The 26,381-nt window shown below is 40.4% G+C and overlaps 1 protein-coding gene across 1 annotated transcript in view; it reads right to left on the reverse strand.

Moving 5' to 3' along the window:
- The window catches only part of npy2rl (neuropeptide Y receptor Y2, like), a 42,879-nt gene extending 17,095 nt beyond the window's left edge, over nucleotides 1–25,784 (reverse strand). The window contains exons 1-2 of the mRNA XM_042512580.1: nucleotides 25,685–25,784; nucleotides 490–742 (exon numbers count right to left, since the gene is read on the reverse strand). Coding sequence (XP_042368514.1) covers nucleotides 490–684 — 195 coding nt within the window. The 5' untranslated portion in view covers nucleotides 685–742; nucleotides 25,685–25,784. The remainder of the gene's footprint in view (nucleotides 1–489; nucleotides 743–25,684) is intronic.
- Between the last annotated feature and the right edge of the window lie 597 nt (nucleotides 25,785–26,381).

Below are 26,381 nucleotides of genomic sequence, written 5' to 3' on the forward strand. Positions count from 1 at the left end.
TGAAATCACAGGAACAAGAGACGACAGCTGATACCTGCATATTTGAGACTTACTGTATATTTTCTGACTGATATTCATCAAACAAACAGTCGTTTGGTCGCTGCACATCCAAAGATGGAATTTAAAGCTCTGTTTGTTTGTGCCAAAACGGAAGAAATTCCCTCAATGTGTTCTTTGGATATTGTGTTCAAGAGAAGGATACGGATGCCAAGACACAGTGACAACTGACCACCAAAATCTAATCAGTTCATCACTTTGTCTCCGAGGATGTTTGTGCCAAATTTGAAGAAATTCCATCAAGTCAGTCACTCTAGAGATATCACATTCAAGAGAATGAGATGCATGCAAGGTCACAGTTACCCGACCTTTGACCACCAAAATCAAATTTCAATTAACTGTCATATCCAAGCGGCCGTTTGTGCTAAATTTGAGGAAATTCACTTCTGAGATATTTCTAAAAAATTAAGTTAAACAAAAACAAACCCCTACCTGCACACTCAGAAGTTTAATGGGGTCTTCTGGGAAATCCACTCCCTCAAACACCAACGGAGGCAACGCTGGGGAGTTGGCGCCGCTGGCATTCGGGTCGTAGTCATGGTAACCAAGGTTGCCTGGGTCGTCATCAGGCAGGGGCAGGAGGCGGAGCTCGTCCTGTGTGGCGTTGACAGCGCTGACGGCCTCCATGTCTGATCATATGTGTCCAGCCTGAAACGCCATTTTACTGTCGCACACCCTGTCTCTGCTGGACGACAAGGACACAGACGGACACACGGGTCAAAACCAGCTGATGGCCGTCTCCGTAAAAGCTGCAGATGACTATTTTGGCCACTAGAGGGCAAAAACAAAACTGACATGTTATCAGCTTATAATTGGGGTGAATTTGGGTTAAAACGCAGCACTTTAAAAATGTTATAAATTGAAAGAAATGGAGGTTTAAAAAGTCTGGACAATTATTATAAGAAAAAAAATGAATAAATAACATCTAATAATGAAAGGGTTCATACCTGAAAAGTAACAATCTTATAAGGAAAATAGATAGCATAAAAGTAATACATATATACATACATCCCTTTTAAAGTTGATAAGAAGTGCTTAAAATATAACAAGTGCCACGAGTTTGATAAAAAATAAAAAATAAAATAATAATAATAATAATAATAATAATAATAATAGAGAGAATAAATAAGAGTTAAAAATGCCTCAAAGTTTAGGGTTAGGGTTACTGGTTAGGTTTAATATTTCTCTATTTATTTTATTTTATTATTTTATTTTTAAATTCTATTTTTTATTCATTTATTTATCCATCCATTTATTTATTTTTATTTATTTATCTTATAACATTTTGTCTCTTTCAGCTTTGTTTTTGGTGTCCACCAACTCCTGAAAGACATATTTGTCTCCACAGCTGCTAAATGCTCCACTATGTTTCCAGCTCGTCTCTAACTGTGTCTAAAAGGGAATCATTTTGCCTGAAAGGACATGATTGCACTTACCAACTGTGTAGTTTGACTTGTTTCAGAGCTCGTACACAAACGGCGGATCAGCGTGAGTCATCGGGCTTAAGCAGGACACGATGTTATCTCTGAGAGCAAAGTTTACGCGCCGTTTGGTCAGTTCGCACCGTCACTAAGCCTCCAGGCTGTGAACAAAGATGCACCGTGCAGAGCAGATTGGGCTTTCACCAACATCATATCACTCACAAATCAGGAGCGACTCTGCTGTTAATAATCCCCCGCAACAGGCACAACATGTCCTCCAACATGTCTCACCCCGTTTCACCGAAAACACGGCGTACCAAAAGATTTGAACTGGGTCACTTCATCAGGAATGTGACTGTTATTCCTAATCCCTTAACCTGGACAGAAACACGGATTATGTGCAAAAATGAGATCAGATTTCTGCTGAAAGTAGATCTTCAGATAATCTACACTGAAGGAAACACACTGAATAACTCTTCAAAAGGAAAAATCACAGATGCTTCTTGTTTCTCGATGAATAAAATCAAATATAATAATGCACATGATTGGTGTTATTTCAAAAAACTGACTTCTGAGAAAATGTACCTAATTCTCTTTAGAAAAACTGACCAACTGAGTCGGCATCGATAAAGATATTACATTAGTGTTAAACTTGATATTACTCAGCCCTGTCAAATGAAAATGTCACCTGTCATTTGGGTGTAATGACCCCACAGCAACAAAAGTATTTGTTTTTAAGTGACTGTTACTGCTTTTCCAGCAGCCTTTAAGTACCAAACAAAAGTCAAGAGACGTCCCAAAATCATAGAAACGTCCTAAAATTCAAGAAATGTCCCAGGAATGTCCTAAAATGCAAAAAATATTCGAAAATACAAGAAATTTCCCAAAATCCACAAAATGTCCATCCTAGAAACAACTTAAAATCCGAGAAATTTCCAAACATCAGACTTAAAACCTGAGAAACATCCTAAAAGCCGAGAAATTTCCTAATATCATAGAAATGGCACCGAAACATCCTAACATCCTAGAAACGTCTTAAAATCAGAGAAATGCCCCAAATCCCCCAAATATATCCTAGAATCTAGAAACTTCCTTAAATTCTAGAAACGTCCTTAAAATCTCCTAAAGTCGAAGAAATGTCCAACAATCTGAAAAAAGCCCTAAAATCCTCAACATGTCCTTAAGTTTCATAAACATTTTTAAAACCTAGAAACAGGGATGGGGCTGCTGTGGCCCCTGGCCTCCTGTCACTTTGCCGGAGTGGCCCCCGTCTTGTCCAGTTAACATAAGTTTCAGTCTGAGTTGTTGTTCTTGTGTGATAATAATAGCAATCTTTAAAATTGCAGTTTATACTTGCACTTAACACAGTAATCTAAAAAAAAATAGCAGTATAAGAACGATTTAAATAAAGAGACATGTTTCACGGCTCCCAGTGAACCCGTCAGCGCGGGTGATGCACAGCAGCAGATGGTGGTTGTACTGGGCAGCTCCCAGTGGGATCAAACCTCCAGGCTGTGAATATTCATACAGAAGCAAAAAGAAAAGCTTTGGAGAGCTCGGATGGTTTCAGACCGTGTAGGCGAAGTCAGAGTCTGAGATCCAGCAAAGTTTTGGGTGAAAGCGGCCAAAAAAATGCTGCTGTACTTTGTCTTTTGGAACGGGAAACTGCATTTTTATTGTTCATTGTCCCATGTTTTTGTGTCTAAGTTACAAGTGGAAACAACAGTTGCTGAAACTGGTCCAGTACTGAGAAAACACTGCAGCCAGCAAACAGGCTGCAATGTAACCACTCTGGGCTTCTGACAATGTGAATGTACTGCCAAGCAGTAAACTGTTTTTTACTGACCCGTCCTAAAGTCCTGGAAACAAAATTCAAGAAATGTTCTCAAATCTGAGAAATATCTTAAAAATCCAGAGAAACTTCCTAAAATCCTATAAATGACCGAAAATCAGAGAAATGTCTTAAAATCCTAGAAACATCCTGAAATCCTAAAAGTGTCCTAAAATCCTAGAAATGCGCTTAAGTTTGAGAATTGTCTCCTAAAAATGAAAAGTTCAAAATAAAAGTTCACCCTACAAAAAAAAACTCTAAACAAGCTAAACCCAGCTGCAGGTCGCTGCGCAGAGACTCGGAGTGAAACTCTGAGGTTCACAGGTGGGAGAATGTCACACCAGCTGCGTTCACACAAACACACAGCTGTGACCTCTCCGTTTCACAGCTGATGTCGGCCAGTCTGCCCGCCTCAGGGGAAACAGACATCTGTGCGGAAAACACACACACACACACACACACACACACACACACACACACACACACACACACACACACACAGCGGTGAAGTGATTCACGGAGCGAGCGGCCTGAGGGCGTTCAGCTCCCGCCTGCTCGGGCTCGCTGCTGACAGGATCAGTGACGACTCACCAGAAGAGAAAACAACACAAGATGCAGCGAGGAGGTTCAGATTCACCTCAGCGAAGGTCTGAAGCATCTTTTCCACATTTACATCTCTACAAACACGGAGGAGACGGCAAACATCCCAAACAGAAACCCTCAGAACACCAACACCAGGCTCATGCAGGAGTCAAACGTGTTGGGGATAATAAGAATGAGAAGAATATGACAGGTTTTTTGTTTTATTTGGGAGTTGGTTATTTTGGCGCATGGGAAGGATGCGGGACATTGTATATATTTTACCTGTGATTTTTAAAGAAAACGTGGTTTGGAATCTAACAAAAAAATAACAATGTAATAATAATATTTCCATTTCTTTAAACCAACTTCCATACTTAAATAAAAACAAAATATCCATTAATCTTCAGAATTTTTATGCTCTGTTAACTGAAAGACAAAATAAATGAATTTTTATTTTACAAATACTAAAGCCTGGTTTCATATTTTGGGGTTTGATAAACAATAAATTTGATTTTGTTTTTTTTAAAAATAGTTCCTCTCGTCTGCTCAGAGGACAAAAATGTCCTTTAAATTTCTTAAACAGTTTTAAATTTTCAGAGTTTTGACCCTTTAAATGCCAGCTTGTTTACAAAATTTCACTGGTTTTTAATGTTAAAAAAACACAATAAAGGTATGAGTTTCTGCATACTTAATGCTAATTAGATTTTTTTTGGGATGGATTATCAGACTCTGGGATATGCCATTGACTAACAGTAAATTTGATTTTGGTGCATTTGATTTTTTGTGCAGACTTTTAAAAATAAAAACAGTCCCTCTCGTCCTCCAAGAAGACAAAAAGTCCTCTTCCTAAATTGCTATAAAAGTAACGCAAATTAATATTATTTGCCTTTTTTGAGTTAAATCTTTCAAGTAACTTTAGTCCTGATCATATTTAAAAAATATTCTTTAATCTTCCACCCTTTAAATAGCATTTTCTTTACAAAATGCCATTTAAATGCCACTGTTTTTCAATGTAAAACACAGAAAATGTATACGTTTCTACGTACTTAAAAGAAAAAATTAACCTCTGAAGGAGCTGCAACGAGTGACAGAAATAAAGAGAAACGTGCAAAAAGAAAGATGCAAGAGCACTGAAAAAGGAGTGAAGACTGGCAGATTTGACTGACGTAGGAGATGAATGATTCAATTAATTAGCCAACAATCACTTTGGATCAAATGATCACAAAGGACTTTTTTGACAATTATACGAACAAAAATCAAACTTATTTGCAGCAAAGATGCAGAGGCAGCTGTTGAAGCGCCGATGCACGTTTAAAACGAAAACCAGCTGAGGCTGAAAAGTTAAGCATCAAAGTAAAAACACAAAATAATTAAGCGGGGAAATTTAGCTTCAAACTGGCAGCCGTCACACTGCTGCCAGCTTCTCTGTGAAACCGCTGATCTTTACCTCCACAATCAGGCTGCAGCATGTGTAAAAGGCTGACACCTGCTCCACACAAGCACTGCTGAAAAAAGACACTAAAAATAAAAACCATCGACCACTTTTTAAAGAAACGCCGCCTAATTAACGCCTCCTCATCGCCGCCACAAACATCCTCTGTTTGTATCAAACGCTGAAACAACGGGACTAATTTAAGAGCCGAGATGGTTCAGCAGTTTTTAGACCAAGCTAATTTGTGGCCTCTTCAGACTTCACGTGTTAAAGTCGGCGTACAAACACCACGAAAACACCAGTGAGAGTCTGTTCTGCAGCTGCAGACATTAATGTTGCACCAAAGAGCAGCTTCACAAAGACTTTTTTCAATGCTGAAGTTCGAGCTCAATGTCAGCTTCTTTCTCGCGGTGACAGCCCGCTCGTGGATGTAATTCACTGTAAAAGGCCAGTTCAGTCCGTGGCAATGAGATTATCCTTCATGACGTTCATCGTTTCGGATTTTTGACTGTAATTAAGCATTTTCCAGGGGCACTTCGAGGATTTGAGGACTTTGGGGGATTCTCTTTTTTGATACCTAAACTCTAATTTGATGCTTTTTTATGCACTCTCACTCTCCTTATTTACCGTGAAAAACTTTTTTGACGCTTTAATTACAAACTGCGATGTTAAAAATATGAGTAGTTGTTAGTAATTAGTGCAGAGTAGAAACAGAATACTTTACAGCTGCTTTCATTTCACATTTACTGACCAGAGATGGAAAAATGTGTTTTAGTTTAAAGTGAAGGAATCACACTGAGTGCATTTAGTCAAGTATACGGACAGATGGTTAGATCCAGGGCTTTTTATCATTATTAGGGACTGTTTGTTTTTTATGAGAGGGGTGGTACAGAAAGGCGGAGGCGTGTCAGATTAATTCTTAAAACACTGGGGAGGGATTTTCTTTTGGTTTATGGGATTATCCGAACTTGCAGTTTGAAAGGCATGTTTTCTTTTTTAAAAAATGAATGATTTATTTTTCCTTTTAGCATTTTTTTGTTTGTTTTGTTTTGTTTGCTTTAATCACTGTGGGGATTTTTATTTCTTTAAAACTTCTTAGCAATTGTTTTCCTTTAAAATATTTTGGGATTTATTTTTTCTCTATAAATGTTTCCCAAATTAAAACAAATGGTGATTTTTGCCTTCTATGTTTTCTTTGAGTACAAGTTTTGGCACTTTTTTTGTTTGTTTTGTTTTGGTGAGGTTTTCTTTTTTTGTCTTTTAAAATTTTTGTTCATTTTTTTCCTTTAAGATGTTTGGTCATTTTCAAAAACTTTTGGGAATTTTTCTCTCCTTTAAAATGTTTTTGTGATTTTATTTCCTTAAAAAACTCTTGGTGGTTACGTCACTACAGTTTGTGCTGAGTATCGCTTCCCTGCAGCCTGAAATTCATGTGGTTTGATCAGAGGTTGCTGTATTTATAACTTAAAACTTTTTCCAGAACAGCTTTGGATGATGCTTGTAAAAAGTAAATTATCCATAGAGGATACTCTTTTTTTCTCCCAAGTATTCAGCTGAGTCCTGTTTCTGAGAAATATGAAAAAGTTCCAAAAGCGCCTCTGGTCTGCTTTAGTTTTGAGCAGCTATGCAGTTGTTTTTATGCCGTGAGATTATAACCCGAAGCTGCCGACACAGAGCAGATTAAAGCAAACGGCCTGTGGTTCCAGGTTGAAAATGTAACACTTAATTGCCTTGTTTGCATTAATCTTTTCTTTGTTTTGGGGCCTGTTCTGATACAAACTGAACAAATCCTCTTAATTTGTTTCTCTCTCTAATCTCCAGCCTCCACCTTGCAGGGTTGTTTACATCACGTCTGACTAACTTCCACTCTGTCAATCACTTTGCTTTAATAATCCAAATTTAATGCACCGTCTCTTATCTTCTCAAACCTAAAAACAGACAGAATCAACTATTTCTCACCGAGCAAACCTCCCAAACTCTACTTGCGGCGTTATTTTCTGGCTGCAGAGACTCAAAGAACACTTTGATTCCAGATCATTTTTGTCAAGTGGCTTCATTGACATTCAGCGGACGACTGAAATCTCGCCTGATCTCTCTCCGAGGACGACTGTTCATTATTTATTTGTTCTGAGCCGGCCCCGCTGATTAGCCGGGTCAAATCAAAGAGACACACTCATTAAAGAACATCAAGGGGCCCGACACACAGGACGATGTTTCCGCTCCAGAACAAACCGAGTGCAGAGTGCTCTTTAATTTAATCCCACAATGGTTCTCAGAGGTGTTTGCATAAAACAGAGTGACCCAAATTGAACACAAGGTTAATAAAGCTCTCCTGACTCGGCCGCTGTGATTCCCAGTGTTTTCTTTTGAGGCCGTCAAGCAGTCGAAATCCTGCTCTCTGCAGTTTAAATGTTTAGGAACAAAGAGGTTTCAGAGCCGAGCGCTGAGGTGACGGGAGCGCACAAGACGAGTCGAGACTGAGCAAGAATCCTTTTCAACTCTGGATGATCGTGTAATTTTATGATAACTTGGCTTTTCTTCATTCTTCCTCTGATACAGGATCTTTCAAAGTATATCTGCATATATTTTGGAAAACTGGCGCCATTTCCTCATGCAGCATTACTGCAAACACTGATCCAAGACTGAAACTGAAACTGAAAGCTGCTCTTGAAACATTTGAAGCACATGCACATACATGGTCTCGTTTGAAAAGTAACAAGTTTTTTTCCCCAAGACTCAGAATCAATGTAAGCGCTGCTGGCACTGAGTAAAAGATGAAGTCTCAACACACTGAAGTAGAAAACTTTCATCTCTGACTGGATATTTTCTTGAGAAAAGATCCTACAGATGATTCTAACTTGGACTTTTGGCTGAAGAAAAAAACACAAAAAACTGCTGTCCTCATTGGAAACTCATCAAACACTGCTGCGTGGTCAGTGATATTGCCGTCAGACGCCAACGCCAAAAGCCACCTTTTCGGGGCAGTATGATACGCCAGCAGAAAACGTCAGTTTATAACGCAACCGCATGGGGCATTCTGGGCACTATGATACGCAGTGACCTGGCAGGGTGGCACCTTTCACAGCAGTATGATACATCAACTTATGTCGTGAGTTTATAAAGCAGCTGGACTGCACCTTTTGCGGCAGTATGATACGCCAGCGATTTATGATGTGGCCAGACGGTAGCTTTGGCTGTGATATTAGAACTAGCGTGCTACTCAATGTGCCTTTTCATTGCCCCTCGGGGACAAATAAAATAAAATAAAATAGAAATGATATAAAATTAAAATGAATTACTTTGATACAAAAAAGAAGCTTTTTTTCTGTGACTTCTTAGCAGATTTAACGATGTTTGTTTGTGATTGACATCAGACATAATGACATCCTCAGGAAGTTGATGAGGCGCTGAATCTAAAAATATGTGCATCGTGTGTCTGTCTTCACCTCTGACTGAGCTGTAGCTCTCTGAAGGGGTTTGACTTTGGGTGGAAACTGCTGCAGTCAGGTTTTAACGGTTTGAAGTACCTTAATTGGCTCCATGGTTGGTGAGTCACAGCTGCTGGAGCTGTTGACTCATGATGATGAGAAATCAGCAGCCAAATTACAATAACCAAATTTCTGGTGTAATGTGACTGAACGGCTGGAAAAAAACATGACGGCTGCTTGGTCCAGTGACTAATGAATTCAGCATTTAATTGATTGCTCAATTAACTGGATTATTGGCTCAAGCTGCTGCATGTACTCATAGGCATAATAGAGCTTAAACCCAACTGACCAGGATTTAAGACTCATAAATCACCATTAATTTCAAATTATCCTAAATGGCTTTGGACTGATGCATGTTTGAAAAAGTGGGGGCACTTTAACAGAGCAAAAAGTCATAAATAAAAAAAGATGGAGAGAAGTTACTGCAATTGCACAAGGTTGACAATCAGTAAGTAGAATACATAATGAATGTTTTATAGGGGCCCAAGCAGCTGCTGGGACCCAACTGTGTTCGTTCTCATTATTTTTTCCTCTAATTTTTCTCCTCTAAAGGTGTTTGTGCAGCAAAAACCATGCAACGAAAAGTCACCAAAACTGACAGGTGCGTTGCAAACTCCATACACTACTTAGACACAAAATATGACACTTATTGACCTCAAGAGAGTGGTGTAACAATCAAGTATACACCCTCAATTCAATATTCTCAAAAACTGCTTGGCTTGCCAAAATTTTAGTCAAATTCTGTCACACATTTTATTGTCTTATTTCATCTGCATCTTTGCTCCAGCAGTCATCTGTTTTTAAAAATGTACAATTTTTGGCCAATCTGCAAAAACTTTGTCAAAATAATCTCAGCAGGACTCTGCTGATCTGAAGTTATCAAGGAAATTTCAATAAGTCAGTCCTTTTTCAATTTTCGAATCTGTGTCTCAAATGTAAATTTTACATATATTATTGTAATCAAAATTGGCTTAAGTCATTGTAACCAAACTTGGTTCACATGTGCAGATACACTGAGCTTCACTAAGCAGTCATGGGATATTACGCCATGGGGGAGAGCCACAAATGCAAAAAATTTGCATTTGATATTGGAGTTCGTACAAAATTTACAGACTACTGAATTGACTTCCTCATTCTGATCAGCAACTCAGTCACATGCAACAACCCTCCAACGCCAACCACAAAAAGCACCACCAAGACTTTCAAAATAAGACAAATTTAGCACAAATGAAGCAGGGCTGACAGAGAGGTGGCTGGAGGCGTCTCGCCAAATGTTTGATCAAACTTCAAATTATTAGACATTTCAACCGAAACCAGCAGAACGATGGGGTTTGTTTTTTTCAGAATTGTATCACGAACACTACACAAGCTCTTCAAGTTTAAAAAGACAAAAATACCTCTGTTTTGCACGCAATGTTTCCTCAATGCATGACAAGCTCTCCAGTGGAGCAGTCAGTAAGTCCCCTTCTCTTGGGGACACAAAGGTCCAAACCTCAAACCTCCAGGGGGGGCACAGTCCTTCTTGTCAACCGTGGAGCAGGTCATGCATGAAATGTTTTTAGTGCTCGTTGTTGCACTGGGGTTGCAATCTTTCCACTTTTTATAGGATCTCTTATTACAGTAACCTGTTGTTTCTCAGAAAAGTTACGATTAAAATTAGATCCAACCGAGCAATCTGATTGGTTGACAAGACATTCAGAATGTGCTCAAATTAGAAAGACAGCACGGCTTCGTCATCATTAAAATATTAAGTCAAGTCAAGTCAGTTTTATTTATAGAGCCCATTATCACAAAACATGGTTTGCCTCAGAGGGCTTTACAGTGTACGACATCCCTCTGCCCTCAGACCCTCACATCACCCGAGGAAAAACTCCCCAAAAAGAACCCCTGTAACGGGGAAAAAAAAGAGGAAGAAACCTCAGGAAGAGCGGTAGAGGATAGTGAGGGATCCCTCTTCCAGAACGGACAGACGAGCAATAGATGTCGTAAATAGCAAATGAAATACAATCATGGCAAAAAAGGAAAGAGAAAGAGAGAGGGGGAGAGAGGAGGGGGGAGAGAGGAGGGGGGGAGAGGGGAGGGGGGGCACAGCAATAATAGAAATAGATGCATGTCATATTACAATAATGGTAGGTGTGAAATTAGCAATTGCTCTCTACTCCACCTTTTCTTTACCAATGCACTTGATTAAATATGATTATCATACTGTCTCAGAGAGGGGACAAGTGTAATCTGAGAACAGTAAAAATGAAATAAGATGCTCAATATCGAAGAGTTCAAAATCTTCCAGGAGTAGATACAGCTGATATGCAGAGTAACGGCCAACTCACTACGGCTCGACAGGGACTAGAAAATGTGACTGCAGGTCATTGCCAAAGTTTGGCAGGGACTAGAAAACAGTTAGATTTGATAGGGACTAGAAAATCTGTCATTGCTAAGGTTCAACTGTGACTAGAAAACATGTCTGTAGGTCTTTACCAAGATTCAAGAGAGACTAGAAATCATGTCTGCAGGTCTACTACTAAGGTTCAGCAGGGACAAGAAAGTGCATGTGAGTCATTGCTAAGGTTCGACTGGGACTAGAAAACGTGTCCACAGGTCATTAAGGTTTAACCTACTTATGTCATTACATACAGGATTCAACTGACGTGACTGATAGTTTTCCAGTTATTAGTTTGTGTATTTCCATGGAAACGCAAATAACATCTGCAAAAAGCTTTTTATTTTGAGAACTAATTGCCCCAAAACATGAGTAAATGTTGATAATATTTGCTATTTTCTTGGTAATAGTTGTATAATTGCATTATTACGGACAATTAAGCGTCTCAGTCCTAACAGCATCACTGTCGTGCCACAAATGACGTTAAAGCACACCCTCGAGTGTGATAATGCTTAAATGGATGTCTCCTGGTTGTCTTTTTAAGGTTAATGGCCTTTTTTTTCAACCATGTAAACAACAGTGCCCCCCCCCCCGCTGTGCTGTTTATAGCCACGGCGAGCTCTCAGGTCTGGACATCAGCGGGAAGTGTCAGCCTGCGGCGCCGCATCAAATGTGCCTGATCCGTCCGCAGCCTGACGGAACAGGAACTGGATCAAGGAGAAAAGAGTCAGACGGAGGCGACAACAGCTCGGTCAGCCCGCGGCCCGTAGCGCTTTAACACAGGAAGTCACACCATTTACTTTCACTGCCGAGCGGGAGATGAAACAGCGCAGGTCGAATGGAAAATCCAGGCCGACACCACATTTGAGGTCAGTTTTTCTGTATATCCAGAGAAAGACGCCTGAGCAGCTCGGACCTTGTGCAGAGAAACACAGTCAAACCTCGTAACGTCTCTCCGGACGGATCATGGACAGAGCAGCCAGTCCGAGGTCGAGTAAGTGAGAGCCGGGGAGTCAAACTGTGTCTCTGATTCACTTTTCGTCTTCATTTTTATTGAGAGTCAATCGCTGCTGCAGCCGCAATCAGCACTCGAGCCCTCTGAGATCTGCTCGTGGAGAGTGGATGTAATGAGACGGCATCGCTGTGGAGTCACTCTGCGGCCAGATGTCCGCTTCAGTCAGCGAGTGCGCTCAAGTGGATACCGCTTCACTGAAGTGGTTCATAGAAGAAGGAGCTCAAAGAGGTCAAAGAAACTGCAGAGAAACGGAGAACTGAAAGGCCTTTCATCACCTTTACAGATTCTATTAGAAGATTACAGTCACTCTAACATTTCTTTTTTATATTTTTTTTTGTCTTGTCTGTCTTTTAAAAAAATCTGATCTCTGTAAGACCACATACTTAAAAAAAAGGATTAACACCTTCCTTCTTACTGCTAATAAGTCAATATTGAGCACTGAGTAACACTGGGTTTAAAGTACATACATTGAGAAATATGGGTACCGAAAGGGTTCTTCTTGAAAGGCTGAGGTTCTACCAAGAACCATGTGATTCTGAAGAACCACTTTCTAAAAAAAAAAGGTGCTTTTGTAAGACGAAAAAACCCTTAGGAACCCATCTAAAGACCCCTTTTTTGAAGAAAGGATTCGCTTAAGTTTTTTCCATTAAGGTTTTCCGAGGGTAATTCGTAAGACTGAGGGTCCCATTAAGATTCCTTTTCATTGCAAAGATCTTTTAAAAAAAATGATGAGCCTTTTTCATCCAAAGAAACATTTTTTAAAAAGGTCTTCAAGGGTTCTTTGTGAGATTAAGGGTTCCCTTAAGAACTCTTTTCACTCAATGAACTCTGTTTCACAGAAAAAGTTCTTTGTAAGGATTACATTGACAAAAAAGGTTTCTCAAATATGCCTTGTAAGACCATGGGGTTCCCTTAAGAATCATTTTTGGCGAGAGAGCCCTTTTTTGAAGAAATTTTTCTTCAGGGGTTTTTGCAAGAATAAGGATTCCATTAAGAGTCCTTAATAAAAAATAAAGAAGTTCCTCAAGGGTTCTTTGTAAGACCATAGGGTTTCCTTCATTTTTTTTTTTTATCCATACAAATCTTTTTTGAAGAAATGGTTCTTCAGGGGCTGTTTGTAAAACCAAAACTTCCATTAAGAACCAATTTCACCCACAGAACAATTAAAAAAAAAAAAGAAAACAATTTGGAGAATTTGTGTTGACTTGAAAAAGCCTGTCAGAGACTCGGAACATTGTGTGCTTGTTGACGGGGACGTTCGGACTGAATCTGCAGCGAACTCTGACATGATGACATAATCACATCAGTCCTTCTCCTTGAGGACACGGACCTCTGACCGCTCCGCGCTGTAAATCTGTCTCACAGCGACAAGACACTAAAAATGACGAGTTCCACGGCATCGACCCCAAGTTAAATGTTGGTAAATCGCAATCTTGGCTGATCTTTCGTGACCTTCATGAGGAGTAAAGTGCATCGGGGAGACGGGTAACTGCAGAGAGCCGGAGGTGCTGTGAATTTAATCAGAGAGGAGAGCGGGGGACCCTGAAGGCAGCACACCAAGAGTCTCTGAATTATATTTCTACTGGAATAATAAATGCAGGCCTCTGTGAAAAAACTGACCTTAAACCTCCAAATTTGATGTGAACAAAATATTAACTAAACCCTCACTTGTCTTGATTGATGAGGTGGTGAAGGTTCAATCGATATGGGGAAAAAAAAGGCTAAAAACGCTCTTTTTTTCTATGTTGTTTCCCTGCTTCACCGCTCTCTCACCTGCAGTGTTTTAATTATTAAGACAAATCAGAGAGCAGAGAGAATAAAAGAGATAAAATATTTACTACTCTGCAAGGAGTTCATCCTCGGGGGCCAGGTGGGTCGCTGCAGTTGAGGAATTTTTCTAATCGCTCCTGTCAGTCAAAAAATGAGTTTGTGTGCCCAAAAAGAATAATAATCAAACAGCTCTGTGTTTGTCAAAACCAAAAATCTGATCTGTGGATGGCCAGAAACTTCCTCGTATCTACACTTGTTGTCAGAAGGCGGATTCTGATGAACCCTCAAATTGCGCAAAATAAAACTGCAAATATAAATTACACCTAATAGAAACATGTCAATTTAGACAGCACTCACATTTATCACAAAAAAGCTTTTTAAACTCACATGAGGTGGTATTTCAGGCGATTGGAAAAAGCCATATTTGTATGAAGTCATCACATATCAGCGGATGTGAGTTTGGAGTGAGAACAGGCCAGACAGGTATCACGCTGGTGCAGCAGGTGCATCCAGTGAGTATCTTAAGACTGCAAACGAGTCTGTCTGGTGTATTAAGTGGATCAAAAGGTGGCTGTTGGTGTCGGGATCTTACACTGAAAACATTCAAAAGTGGCAGCATTTGACAACTTTGAAATGAGGATGGACTGAAAATACTTGACACAAACGTGACTCAAATGAGATGAGGATGTTCAGTTTCTCTGGATGCATAAATATAAGTTATAAAGGCTAACAAATGAAGAAGACTGCTGGCTAATGTTGGATTTAGAGTGTTTTTTTCACAAAGTTTTATAAAGAGAGAAATGCATTCACACTGATTTGACAAAAGAAGGTAAATTACGGTCAAACGAACAATTACTAAAAATGTGCAGTCACACCACAAACACCTCCAGTTCGATTTACTTTCACAACTTTTGTGCTCCAGTTAAACAGAGCAGAGCAGCAGAAAGAAAGATGACAAACAGAAAAGAAATGAGAAAGAGGAAAGAAAGAAAAGAGGTGGTGAATCAGGGGGATAGAAAACCAACAAGACAAAGAAATCACGAGTTTCCAGAGTGCAGAAAAAGTGGAGCAGCAGCCGTCAGCTTTCCAACAAAGTCCCCGCAGCCCATTAAACTTTGAAAAGTGACAGTTTACTGTGCTGATTAAGAATTGATCGTGAATGAGAGTTCACACTGTTCATTACTTTGTCAGCAGGAATAACAGCGTCTAACTAGAAAATCTCTTTCACAACCAAAAGGCAAAATCCAGAAATCACTGTGTGGCCCAAAGATTAATTACTGTTTCTACTACTTTCTGTTTTCTAATTTATGGTTTTCTGCTGTCTCATGACCTGAGGAGTGGCTTGGGATTAACCGATTTTAACATTTGCAAGCATTTTCTAAGAATCTGTGATTTAAAATGCCAACATTGTTTAAATGTCAGAATGCAGCTTCAGGGGGGCAAGAGAAAAACTGAACAGCCACAGGTGAAATTATAGGAATTATCTCTGACATTTTCATCTCAATGAATAAATAACCTTTTTTTCTGATCTTAATTTGTTGCCCAGGTGTCTGACAGCTCTTCAAGAACAAATGGGACTGATGGAAGAAATCCCGAAAGAAATAGACATAAAATTACGGAAGGTGTAGTTTCTGATCCTAAAAAATTGCAACTCATAATATAGCTCATGACATATTAATGTCAGGGGATAATTTACAAAGTATTTAATTGGATAACAGACAAAAAATTGTACAGGTTGCTAGTAGTACATTGAAGGACTAATTCTGGAGTCCCACAGGGGTCAGGATTGAGGCCCTAAAAAAATTCACTCTATATATTTCAACATTACATTTTAAACATCAAAAATGGTGCAGATTTTATTGTTTGCAGATGATACAACATTTTTCTGATCTTAATTCATTCCTATTTGCTGACTGTAAACCCCCCAGTATCTGACAGCTCTTTCCTAAATAACACAAAGAAAGTTATGTGTTTTACAGGAATTATGTAGCAGAGAAAGAAGAAATGAGCAACAACATATGAATCGCATTGATATACAACAAATGGATCTTGAGGATTAGTTTACAATGTACTTATTTCAAAAACAGACAATATGTGCAGGTTGCTAGTAGTAAATTGAAAGGCTAAATCTGGAGTCCAAAAGGGTTCAGTATTGAGGCCTTAAAAACTTCACTTTGAATGTTAACGTTACTTTTTAAACTGCACAGTTGTTGCAGATCATATAATTTGCAGATGATACAGTGTTTTCTTGGGCAGCAAGACTTCCAATTGTTGGTGAAAATGCAATCTCATCATTTCGGGCTTGAATCCCTCATGAATGAGCGACAGCCAGCTAAAGAGCGCCGTGCTCAGAGGCAGAAACTCTCTGAGCTACAGTGATACAAACTAGAAAGAAATTAGACCCACAGACTGCAGACTGCCACCGAAAAACAGTATTTGGGAGCAGCAGCTCTTCAACAGGCTGAACGATATCTTCAGTTCAACAGGGTTCACCTTTTCATCCAGGTGCATATCACTTTGTGATTAGACCCAGAGAATAAAATCCAGCGGCTCCGACTCTTCTGAGATCCTCTGAGCCTCAGAGTCCGAGGATTACTGTAAGACTGATGATTACAGATGGACAGACAAGCTGCTGTCTGGCGTACCAGAGCTTCTTTTATCTGCTCTGTCTCACACAAAATTCATTTCAACCAAACTCGTGAAAAATGAACGTGATGTTTGGAAACAAAAAGACTCCAGGCAGTCACACGTATCGCTCAAACAGCTGGTTATCAAACGTCTCTTGTTTTCACTCTCTGAAGTATAAAGTGTGTCCACATCAACAGCAGGGATCTACAGTTGCAGCTTTTCAAGCTCAATCTTCTTTATATTGGCCTTCAACGTGTGCCGAAAATAAATGCAGGACTCAACTGACTGATGACGAACTGTGACAGGAGAGCGCGATCAGACTACATGATATCTGCCGCCATAAACGATCCCATCCAACAGTGATGGATCACTGGGAACCGACATGAGCGTCCAGCCCAACCACACTTCACCCCGTAGATTAAACCAACATCCTGAAAAAAATCACCCAGAGGTCTGTGGCAACAAACAACACAAAAACTGCCAGTTAGCAAGATAGCTTTGCCCACGAAATGAGCGAAGTGACCGATCACGTCTGTGAAATGTTAATTTTTCTGAAATGTGTTTTATAAAATGTGGTTGTTACTGTGTTTTCTGGTAAATTGTTGCATTTCGTGAAAGTCATATTCTCTCAAATGTTAAAATTTTGCTAAAGGTACATCCCCAAAAATCAAAGTTTTTGACTTTGGTAATCGTAGCTTCAAAACAAACAGTATGCAGAGTTCATGTACAGTTTACATCCTACAGTACAGACTCAGGCACACTGATTACTTTGAAATCAACAAGTATGGAAATGTAAAAAAAAAAAGCAAAATACTACCAACACAGAAAAAGAGACTTACAGTATGCCAGAAAACATCTGCGCTGATGCATGCTGGGAAGCTTTCGCACACACCTGCTCTTCCTCAGGAGACTCTGCGGTGAGGTTACGCGGCGCTGAGGGGGCGTGTGGAGCATATTTTGTATTCAGAGGGTGTTTTTTTAATGTAAATGTGCAGATGGATGCAGAACAGGTGATTCATCACGGCGCTCTGCATGAAGTTTAGAATGTAAAATACCAATCGTCTTATTTGTGGAGACGGTTTCTGCGCACACACGGTGATGACGGTCATGATTATTTCCAGTAATTTGAGGAGAAAATGACTTTCTGCTGAGGAGTTTGAGATGTGAGTGAGAGAGCAGACGAGGCGCTCGGTGTCTCCGAACAGAGCGAGCGTTCAGTGAAGCAGCTCTGCCTCGTTCTGCCGGCGCTCCCTGGGACCGGGACAAAAATAGAGGTGCTGCAAGTGACAGGGAAGTGAGAAAATGGAGTGATGAATAAATCAGCGCATGGCGATGCGTGGCTAAATGGAGAGAGAGAATGAGAGAATGCATTAGAGAGGAGAGCGACTGTGGACGAGAGGATGCCAGAAAACGCCGCAGGGTGTCAGACGTTTGAGGGATTTAGTCGACACTGAGCTGAACTGACCGAGACACTTTTGGGCTTTTTACAAAATGCATGAAAAGAGAAACACTTATATACAAAAGCAGAGTCATCTTCTTTACCAAAATCTGCGCTCAGGTTCAGCTGCTGAGTACTACGACGACCTCGAGACACCAAAAAACACGCAGTCAAAACCTAAAAGCTCCACTTACACCAGTTTTTTGTAGAATATTACAAAAAAAAGCACATATTAAAGGAACAGTCTGACATTTTAGGAGTCGTAAGAAGATCAACACTGCTTTCAGCGTGTAAGGGATACTTTTAACCCTTTGAAACCTGGAGCAACATCACTCTTCTTGTACTGCTTCCTGACGCATTTCACACGTTTTGACCCCTGAGCAAATTGGGCTTTCTTTTTAAATCACGGGTAAAAAGTCAATGGGAAACTGGGTAATACATGTTTTAGTGTTTGAAATATTTATTACCACGTTTCTCATTGAAAAATTGCTCCAAAAAAAAAAAGATTGAGAAATTTTTTAAAAAAAGCTGGGGGGAAATATTAGAGAAAAGAATTTTTTAATTAATTAATTTTTTAATTTATTCGTTAGCTGATTTATTTTTATTTTTTTAAAAAAAGGTTATTTTCTTGTACTTTTTACAAATTTCTTGCTAATTTTTGGGTAATTTCTCCCTTCGTTGCTCACTGCCTTCTCTTTTTTTAAAGAAATCAAGGCAAATTATTTGGGTTTCTAAGGGTTAACCTGCTTGTATATTTTGCATGTAATTTAATAGAATTATTTTTGGTTTTAATGGATCGCGTCCTGCATAACCTTGAGGTTTGTGTTCATCTTCTGAATCCACAGACGCAGCGAGCTGGATGTTGTGCAGCTCGTGATTTTCTCCCTCGGTGACCAATAAAGAGAAAGTTTGCTTTCCAGACAGCGAACAGCTGTCTCACTGTCTTCGTCTCCGAGACAAACTAATTGGGGAGTCAGAGTGAGGGTCTGAATCGAGCTGAGCTGCAGAGCTGTCTCTGTCCGTCTTTGCTGCTGCTGTGTCCTGAGCTCAGCTGTAATCAGGTGCAGAGAGGACACCTGTGTGTCTCAGTGGTGGTTCATAAAAGCATGAAATGTTAACCATTTGAAACCTGAACAATTAGTTTTATTACATTCATTAAAAAAAACTAAAATCAAAAAAAACAAAATAAATTTTTCAAAAATATGGAGAGAGGGCAATGAGTAACTTAAAAGACTATGGCACAAAAATGTAAATAAATAAATAAATTAAATTAATTAAATTACAAAACAATTATTTAACATAGGAAAAATAAATGTCAATCGTGAATATAGTTTTTTCAACTTTTCCCCCCTTTTTTGTGTAATTTGGTTTGGGTTTTTTTTTTGCAAAAACACGGGGAGAAGGCAACAGGCAACTGAACAAGCCCTAACCCAAAAAGTCAAAAAAAGATTTGCAAAAATATACAAAAAAATGACCTAAAAATTAGAAAAAAGAAAAATACAAAAAAGTGCTAAAAATGGAAAAGTAAAGTTTTTTTTCTTTTAGCATAATTTATAATATACAATTATGAATATATATATATTTTTTTAATTTCCCTTACAGAAAACGCTTGTCACGTAAAGTGATCATACAACACAAAAAAAACGTGTTCATGAGAAGACGTTAACGAAAAGACGTTTTCATAAATGTCCACATTTTCCTGATAAAAAAACTCCTCTGTTGTGGAAAAAGTGTCCAGACTTTTCTAAAATGTCCTCACTATCCCGACTGTCCTTACTTTTCCCAAATAACACCCTCATTACCCCAGCACTGCTTCACTTTCCAAACGTTTCCTCACAAACGTCCAAACTTCTCTCATAATTCCCCACTTCCTCTAAAAATGTCGCCACTTTTCACAAATGGCTCACTTTTCCAAAATGTCCGGACTCAGAAGGTCTTTGCTTTTCTTAAATGCGTCCACTGTCACACATGATCGCAAATATCAAAAAAATTACAACATTTTACAATTTTTACAACATATTTACAAAATTTTGTCATCATCCAGATTCTTTCATGAGCAATTTGTTTTTTTATATATTAGCAAAAATGCAAATAGCAAATATATATATAAAAAAATGAGAAGAATCTAACAAAAAGATTTTTTATCATTTTTATCTTTCTTGAAATGATTTTTTGTTCTTTTTGTCTTTTACGTTTCTTTTTTTCTCTCTCTCTTTTGCCTTTTTATAGGTTATTTTTTTGCACTGTTTTTGCATTTTTTTCTTTTTGATATTATTAGATTATTATGGAAAAAGATAAAAAAAATAGGGGGGAACTTTTTTATCTTACTTTTTTTTTTGCTTGTTTACACATAATTTTCTTGTACCTTTTTACCAATTTCTTGCTTTTTTAGGGGGATGAAATTGCTCGTCGCCCTCTCCCCATGTTTTTCCATCAGAGATGGTAGATCGGGAATCACAAGTGCAGATATTTTTCTTAATGACACGACACCACATACCTGAGAGACGTCTCTCCAGTGAAAAAATGACTTTAGCAGTGAAAACTTTCAGAGCGAGAGCTTTTTTCTTTACGGCTTCCCGGAGCGTCTCTATCTGTTCACTGTAAACACGAGCAGCGCTTTTACCAGCGTAAGCAGCTGCGCTCAGATCAGATTTACTCCTCGTTTCTCTGCTAATGTAGACAAAGCAGGACTCGACACAAAGTGTTTAAATGTCAGATAAAAACAGCGTAAACAGACTCGGCTGCTCTCTGAGGTGGAAGTTTTAATCTCGCTATCGTCCTCCTGCGGCCGACACTAACGAGGGGAGCGAGCTGCCTGTCAGACTCTCAGCAGAAACTCGCACTATTTTTAGGTTTCCGAGAACAAATCAAGGAGAGTGCACAGAGAAAAAACAGCTAATGTGGTGAGGAGATCAGAAATAAATGTCAAAGAAATGAGCTGAGATTTCAGCTGGTGTCGTGTCACTTTGGTCCAAACTGAAATATCTCAACTACGAGGCTTTTAGGAATTTTCGTGATTGATTTTCCATCCATGGTTTTCTACAAATTAAGATTTTTAACATCAAGAAGTTTCTTGACATTTCTGGACTTTTCACTTACTTCAAGATGCTTCTAAGGTTTTTGGACATTTCTATGATTTCATGCCATCTCAACGATTTCGGGACATTTCTATTATTTTCAGACATCACTAGGGTTTCAGGACATTTTTTTTTGGATTTAAGGACATTTCTATGGTTTTAGGACATTTCTTGGAATTTAGGAGATTCCCTAAGTTCTTTTGACATTCTAAAGTTTTCGGGCATTTTTTGGATTTCTATGATTTTGGGACATTTGGGTCACAGCTAGGACCTGTTTGTTGTCCTCCTTCTGTCGTCTCCTCTCCCTCATATCATGTCACCGCCTGCCTCTTTCACACATGCAGCGGCGGCGTCTGACCCCCTGGGGACAGGAGGCGGGACATCAGAATGATTGACAGGTGATGACACGTGACAAAGGGCGGAGCTAAAACTGGGCGCTTTCTGTCCTGAGGCGAAAAGTTGCGTGTTGAAGCTCAGCTGCCAGCAGCCATTAGATCAGCCTGACTCTGTGTGTGTGTATGTGTGTGTGTGTGTGTGTGTGTGTGTGTGTTTGCATCAATATGCAGATGTGTGTGTGTGTGTGTGTGTGTGTGTTGGATGCATACCAGCACACACACTCGCAGTGGGGGGCCATTAAGCGGCGATTGCTGGCGAGGCCTCGGCGCAGCGGGGGAGCTGCAGGCTTTTGTGATGCGTGTAAACGGATACACTTGTTGCGTTTAGGTCTCTGCTGAGAGCGGCGGTTTGTCCTGCTCGCTGTCACGGCGTCCGCTCACTGCTCACACTCTGCTGCCCTCTAATTGGTCACATTTTGGAGCCAAATCAGTATAACAAGGTACAAGGTGAATTTACGTATTTGTCATTGTGAAACATAGTTTTTTTTAAAGGGGTTTGGAGAATCTGCACACAATGTATTTTGTCATATAAAATGTTGAACCTCTTATTATTTTTGTAATTTGGACAATTAAAAAAGAAACAACAAAAAAATCACCAAACACTTTGGTGATTTTTTTGTCTTTCATTCTTCATTTTGAAGGAACAGATGTGTGTGGCAAAAGGCCCTTTGGTTTGAGTGAGATGGACATTTTGGTTAAATGTTAAAAAACAAATGGTTCTTTCCCAAACCTTTACTGAGTGCTGTGAGTGCCCCAAACATAAAAGCATTAATCATACTTTAACTGCTGTAAGTGGATGGTTTGTAAAAACTAATTATATTTATTCATTAAAATGGCTTTAAAACATTTTCTCATTCTGTTTATTAAAAAATGTAATTTGGGCGTCATTATGTTTTTCTCAAAATCCATTTTAGCAGCTATTCAGGCGTTCGCGTGAAAACGACAAAACAGGCAAATGGAAACGGGCTGGAGGAGAGCAGGAGGAGAAGAGGAGAGGAGGAGGAGAGCAGGAGGAGAGGAGGAGGAGAGCAGGAGGAGAAGAGGAGAGGAGGAGGAGAGCAGGAGGAGAGGAGGAGGAGAGCAGGAGGAGAGGAGGAGGAGAGCAGGGGGAGAGGAGGAGGAGAGGAGGAGGAGGAGGAGAGGAGGAGGAGAGCAGGAGGAGAGCAGGGGGAGAGGAGGAGGAGAGCAGGAGGAGATCAGGAGGAGATCAGGAGGAGAGGAGGAGGAGAGCAGGAGGAGAGCAGGAGGAGATCAGGAGGAGATCAGGAGGAGATCAGGAGGAGATAGGAGGAGATCAGGAGGCTGCAGGTCGCTGACAGACTGAAGCCTCGGTTCAGGATTGGTCACAGCCAGCTCGGCGCCTGACAGAGAGACCGATGGCTCGATCAGGTGGAGGCATGGGCGGCGGCCTCGGTGCAATCGATCAGAGCGTTCGTACAGTTCAGTACAAACACCTGACTGTTTTATCGTCTTCTTCTGTGGTTCATAACAACACCACACTTAGTAGACAGTGCTGCCTCGATCCGACCACGTGTAACTGATCACACCAGCTTGAGTCTGTATCCATGGATGACGGTTCGGTCCCCCATGGAGAGTGCACACATGCTCATAATCACAACAACATTTATAGATTTTCTGACCTCTGCAACCACTTACTGAACATGTCACAGCTGCAGGTTCGATCAACTCATGTTTCCATCTCCAAGCACACACACACACACACACACACACACACACACACACACACACACACACACACAGTCAGCGGAAAACTCTCGTCACTGTGGGAAACAGAGACACAACTCGCAGCCAAAGTTCACAAACTTTCACCACTTTGCTCAATTTTCAAAATGTTAAAGAGCAGCTTTATAAGAAATGACTTGCACCAAACTCAGTGCATAAAATTACTTTTTAAAATGTTTTTGACCACAGTGCAAGACAAAAACCCTCCACTGCAGCTCGCTTCTAAATGAGAGAAAAGTAGAAATAAAGTATTCATTTGGAGCCTGCAGACAGCTGTGAGATGTGACGAGTTCCTGGAGAAACTGTGGAATCATCCGACCGCTGATCGCCGCCACACTCGGAGTCACAGATTTAATTTCTGGGAACAAAGTGCGGCATTCAAAGAGATATTAAAAATTGGTCCGAGTGATAAGTTATCAGAAGTGGGTCACCAGCTGTTGGCTCGCAGGAGGAAACACGGCAGCTCGTTACCGATCTGATGGAGGAGCTGCGAAACTGAAACTGAATCGAGGCTCTTTGCTCTCTGATGTTTGCTCCTCATTACAGGCACACAAACAACGCTGCAGATTTTAAAGGTTCTCTCTGCTCGATAAACACTCTGCAGGGAGTCGTCCAGTATGATGCCCACACACACACACACACACACACACACACACACACACACACACACACACACACACACACACACACAGATGCACACACGGTGAGGCTTAAAGTTGAGGATCAGTTGTTGAACAAATCATTTCAGGAAAAGTTGAGCAGACAGATTATTACTGCTGGAAATGCGCGACAGTCCTTGTTAAGTCGCTAATTATCTTTGTTTTCCAAAGAAATCAGCGTCTGAATGCAGCACAGGAAACTCATGTCAATCCAGATTCTAAAGGGTTAATGTCAAACAGCCATTTCCAACAGAAAAAATGTAGCCATTACGTCTCTCTCTTCAAAGCCAGACTCTATTGAGAAAAACAGTAATTTTAGATCACTGAACACAGGAGCTGCTGCTCAACTGCTGCTTCTACAAGATTTTAGGGTCCAGGTAGCGAGAAAATCCAACTTCCTAAACACAGAAATACACCAAACTTTGCACATTAGGTCCAGTCCAATGCCAAACCTCCTCAGGTACAAAACACAAGCCAACAGCCCTGATGGTGGCGCTACGGCGACCGTCTATTTCAAAAGTTTGAAACATCATAACAAATCATTTATACGTGCTTTTACACCAAAATGTTGCTGAACTGTGAAGAAACATTTGCACACTTCACTTTGGTACAAATTAAGTCCATCACTCATGTTTTTATCAAAAACTGTAAAACTAACACACATTTTTTGTTAAGCTGACGAAAAACTCGCTCCAGGACGTCTTCAGACTGTCCGACACAAACCGAATACACAGATTTTGGATTCATTTAAACTTCTTACTAAATAAATCTTGAGGGTTAATAAAAAAAAAACAAAAACAAATTGTCCTGTGATGGTAGATCAAGTGTAACATTTAAGATTTTTTTTCTTAAAAAACTGAATTTTTTGGGAGCAGTTTGAAATCTGCCTTTCCATGCACAGGCAGCTGATATCCTGCCCCCTGGTGGTCGGCTCAGTCATAGTGTGAAGACAGCTCTGTTTCTCACTATGTTTTGGTTCCTTCTAGAACCTTTGAAGGTACCAACTGGAACTTCTTCAACAAATCCATCAAGAACCAAACAAAAGGGGCAGTACCGAAAACCATCTGTGAAAGGTTCCACCCAGAACCCACATGAGAGGCTCTGTAGAAAACCCTTATGTGTTATTTATTTATTATTCCCTTTTTTTTAAAAAAAAAATGTATTATTATTATTATTACTTTACTTTTTACTATTTTTTACTGATTTATTTTCACTTCTTGCTAAATTTTGGGGTAATTTGCCGAGGTTTCAAAGGGTTAATTCAGTTTCCACTTAATATTTAAATTATTTTGTGTATCTGGTGGTCCCTTTGTGTGACTTCACAAAAAATTCTCACTGTGATTAATTCATGTAAAGTGGCTTCTGTATATCTGTCTCATATGTATCTGAAAACATGATAAAATTAATTAAATATAATGTAAAAACTAATGTAAAAACACTGCGCGCTTACATCCAGTATATTCGTTCTCTGTGTGCACGTGCGGTTTCCCCACATGCACGCGCGCCCACCACAGTACTGCGCATCACCGCCGTCTCATGTGCGTGTGCGTCCATGCATGCACATGTAACGTGCGACATGCTGGCACTGATGTGCGCTCTCCTCCGCGTCTGTCTCACACCTCCGTGCGTGCAAATATGCATACTATAATGTGCGCGTGTGTGTGTGTGAGAGAGAGAGAGAGTGAGTGTGTGTGTGTGTGTGTGTGTGTGTGTGTGTGTGTGTGTGTGCGTGCGTGTGTGTGTGCACGTGGGTGACTGACACACTGACCTCTCCTGTCTAATCGCGTGCCTCCGGCTCGGTCAGCACTGAGCTCTGGTCCCGGCAGCGCTCGCGGATCCCGGCTGCTCCCCCGCAGCCCGGACACAAACCTCCGCGCGGCTCCCCGGTGTCCATAAAAAAAAAAAAGAGAGAGATGTTAAAAATTCACACACGCACGCGCGCCTCAAGTTCGTGCGTGAGGGTGGCTGCAAGGTTCCGAGTTTAAATCCCAATCATCCTCTGGATCCTCGCGCGTCCGTCCCAGCAGGTCCTCTGTCCTCGCGCCTCTCCCTCTGATTAAACACACTCGCAGGATGCCAGATCTCCTGTTTGTTTTACGGTTATTTTAGGGAAAAAATCACACACAATCCCGCCTCGGGAGTTGCGCTCACATACACATCCCGGTCACTTTGGATCAACGGAACCCGCCCGTGAATTCGGCCATTTGTCCGGCGCCGACAGACACACCGACCGCCCTCAAAACCAAAGAAGAAGAGTGAAGGAGAGGCGCTTGGTTCGGGGTTTTGAGCGCGAGTGTCCTCCTCTTCTCTCCTCTCTGCTCTCAGTCCGTGCGCTCTGGACACGGACACGAGAGTGAGGCGCTTTACGCACGGCGCGTAAAAGCTGAGTGGAGGATCAGGGGAGGAGAGGTTTACATTATGGGGGGAGGAGGCGAGGGGAGAGAGAAGGGAGGTGGTGGGTTTTA

This window comes from Plectropomus leopardus, chromosome 23 (genome assembly GCF_008729295.1).
Source record: "Plectropomus leopardus isolate mb chromosome 23, YSFRI_Pleo_2.0, whole genome shotgun sequence".
NCBI classification, from domain to species: Eukaryota; Metazoa; Chordata; class Actinopteri; order Perciformes; family Serranidae; genus Plectropomus; species Plectropomus leopardus.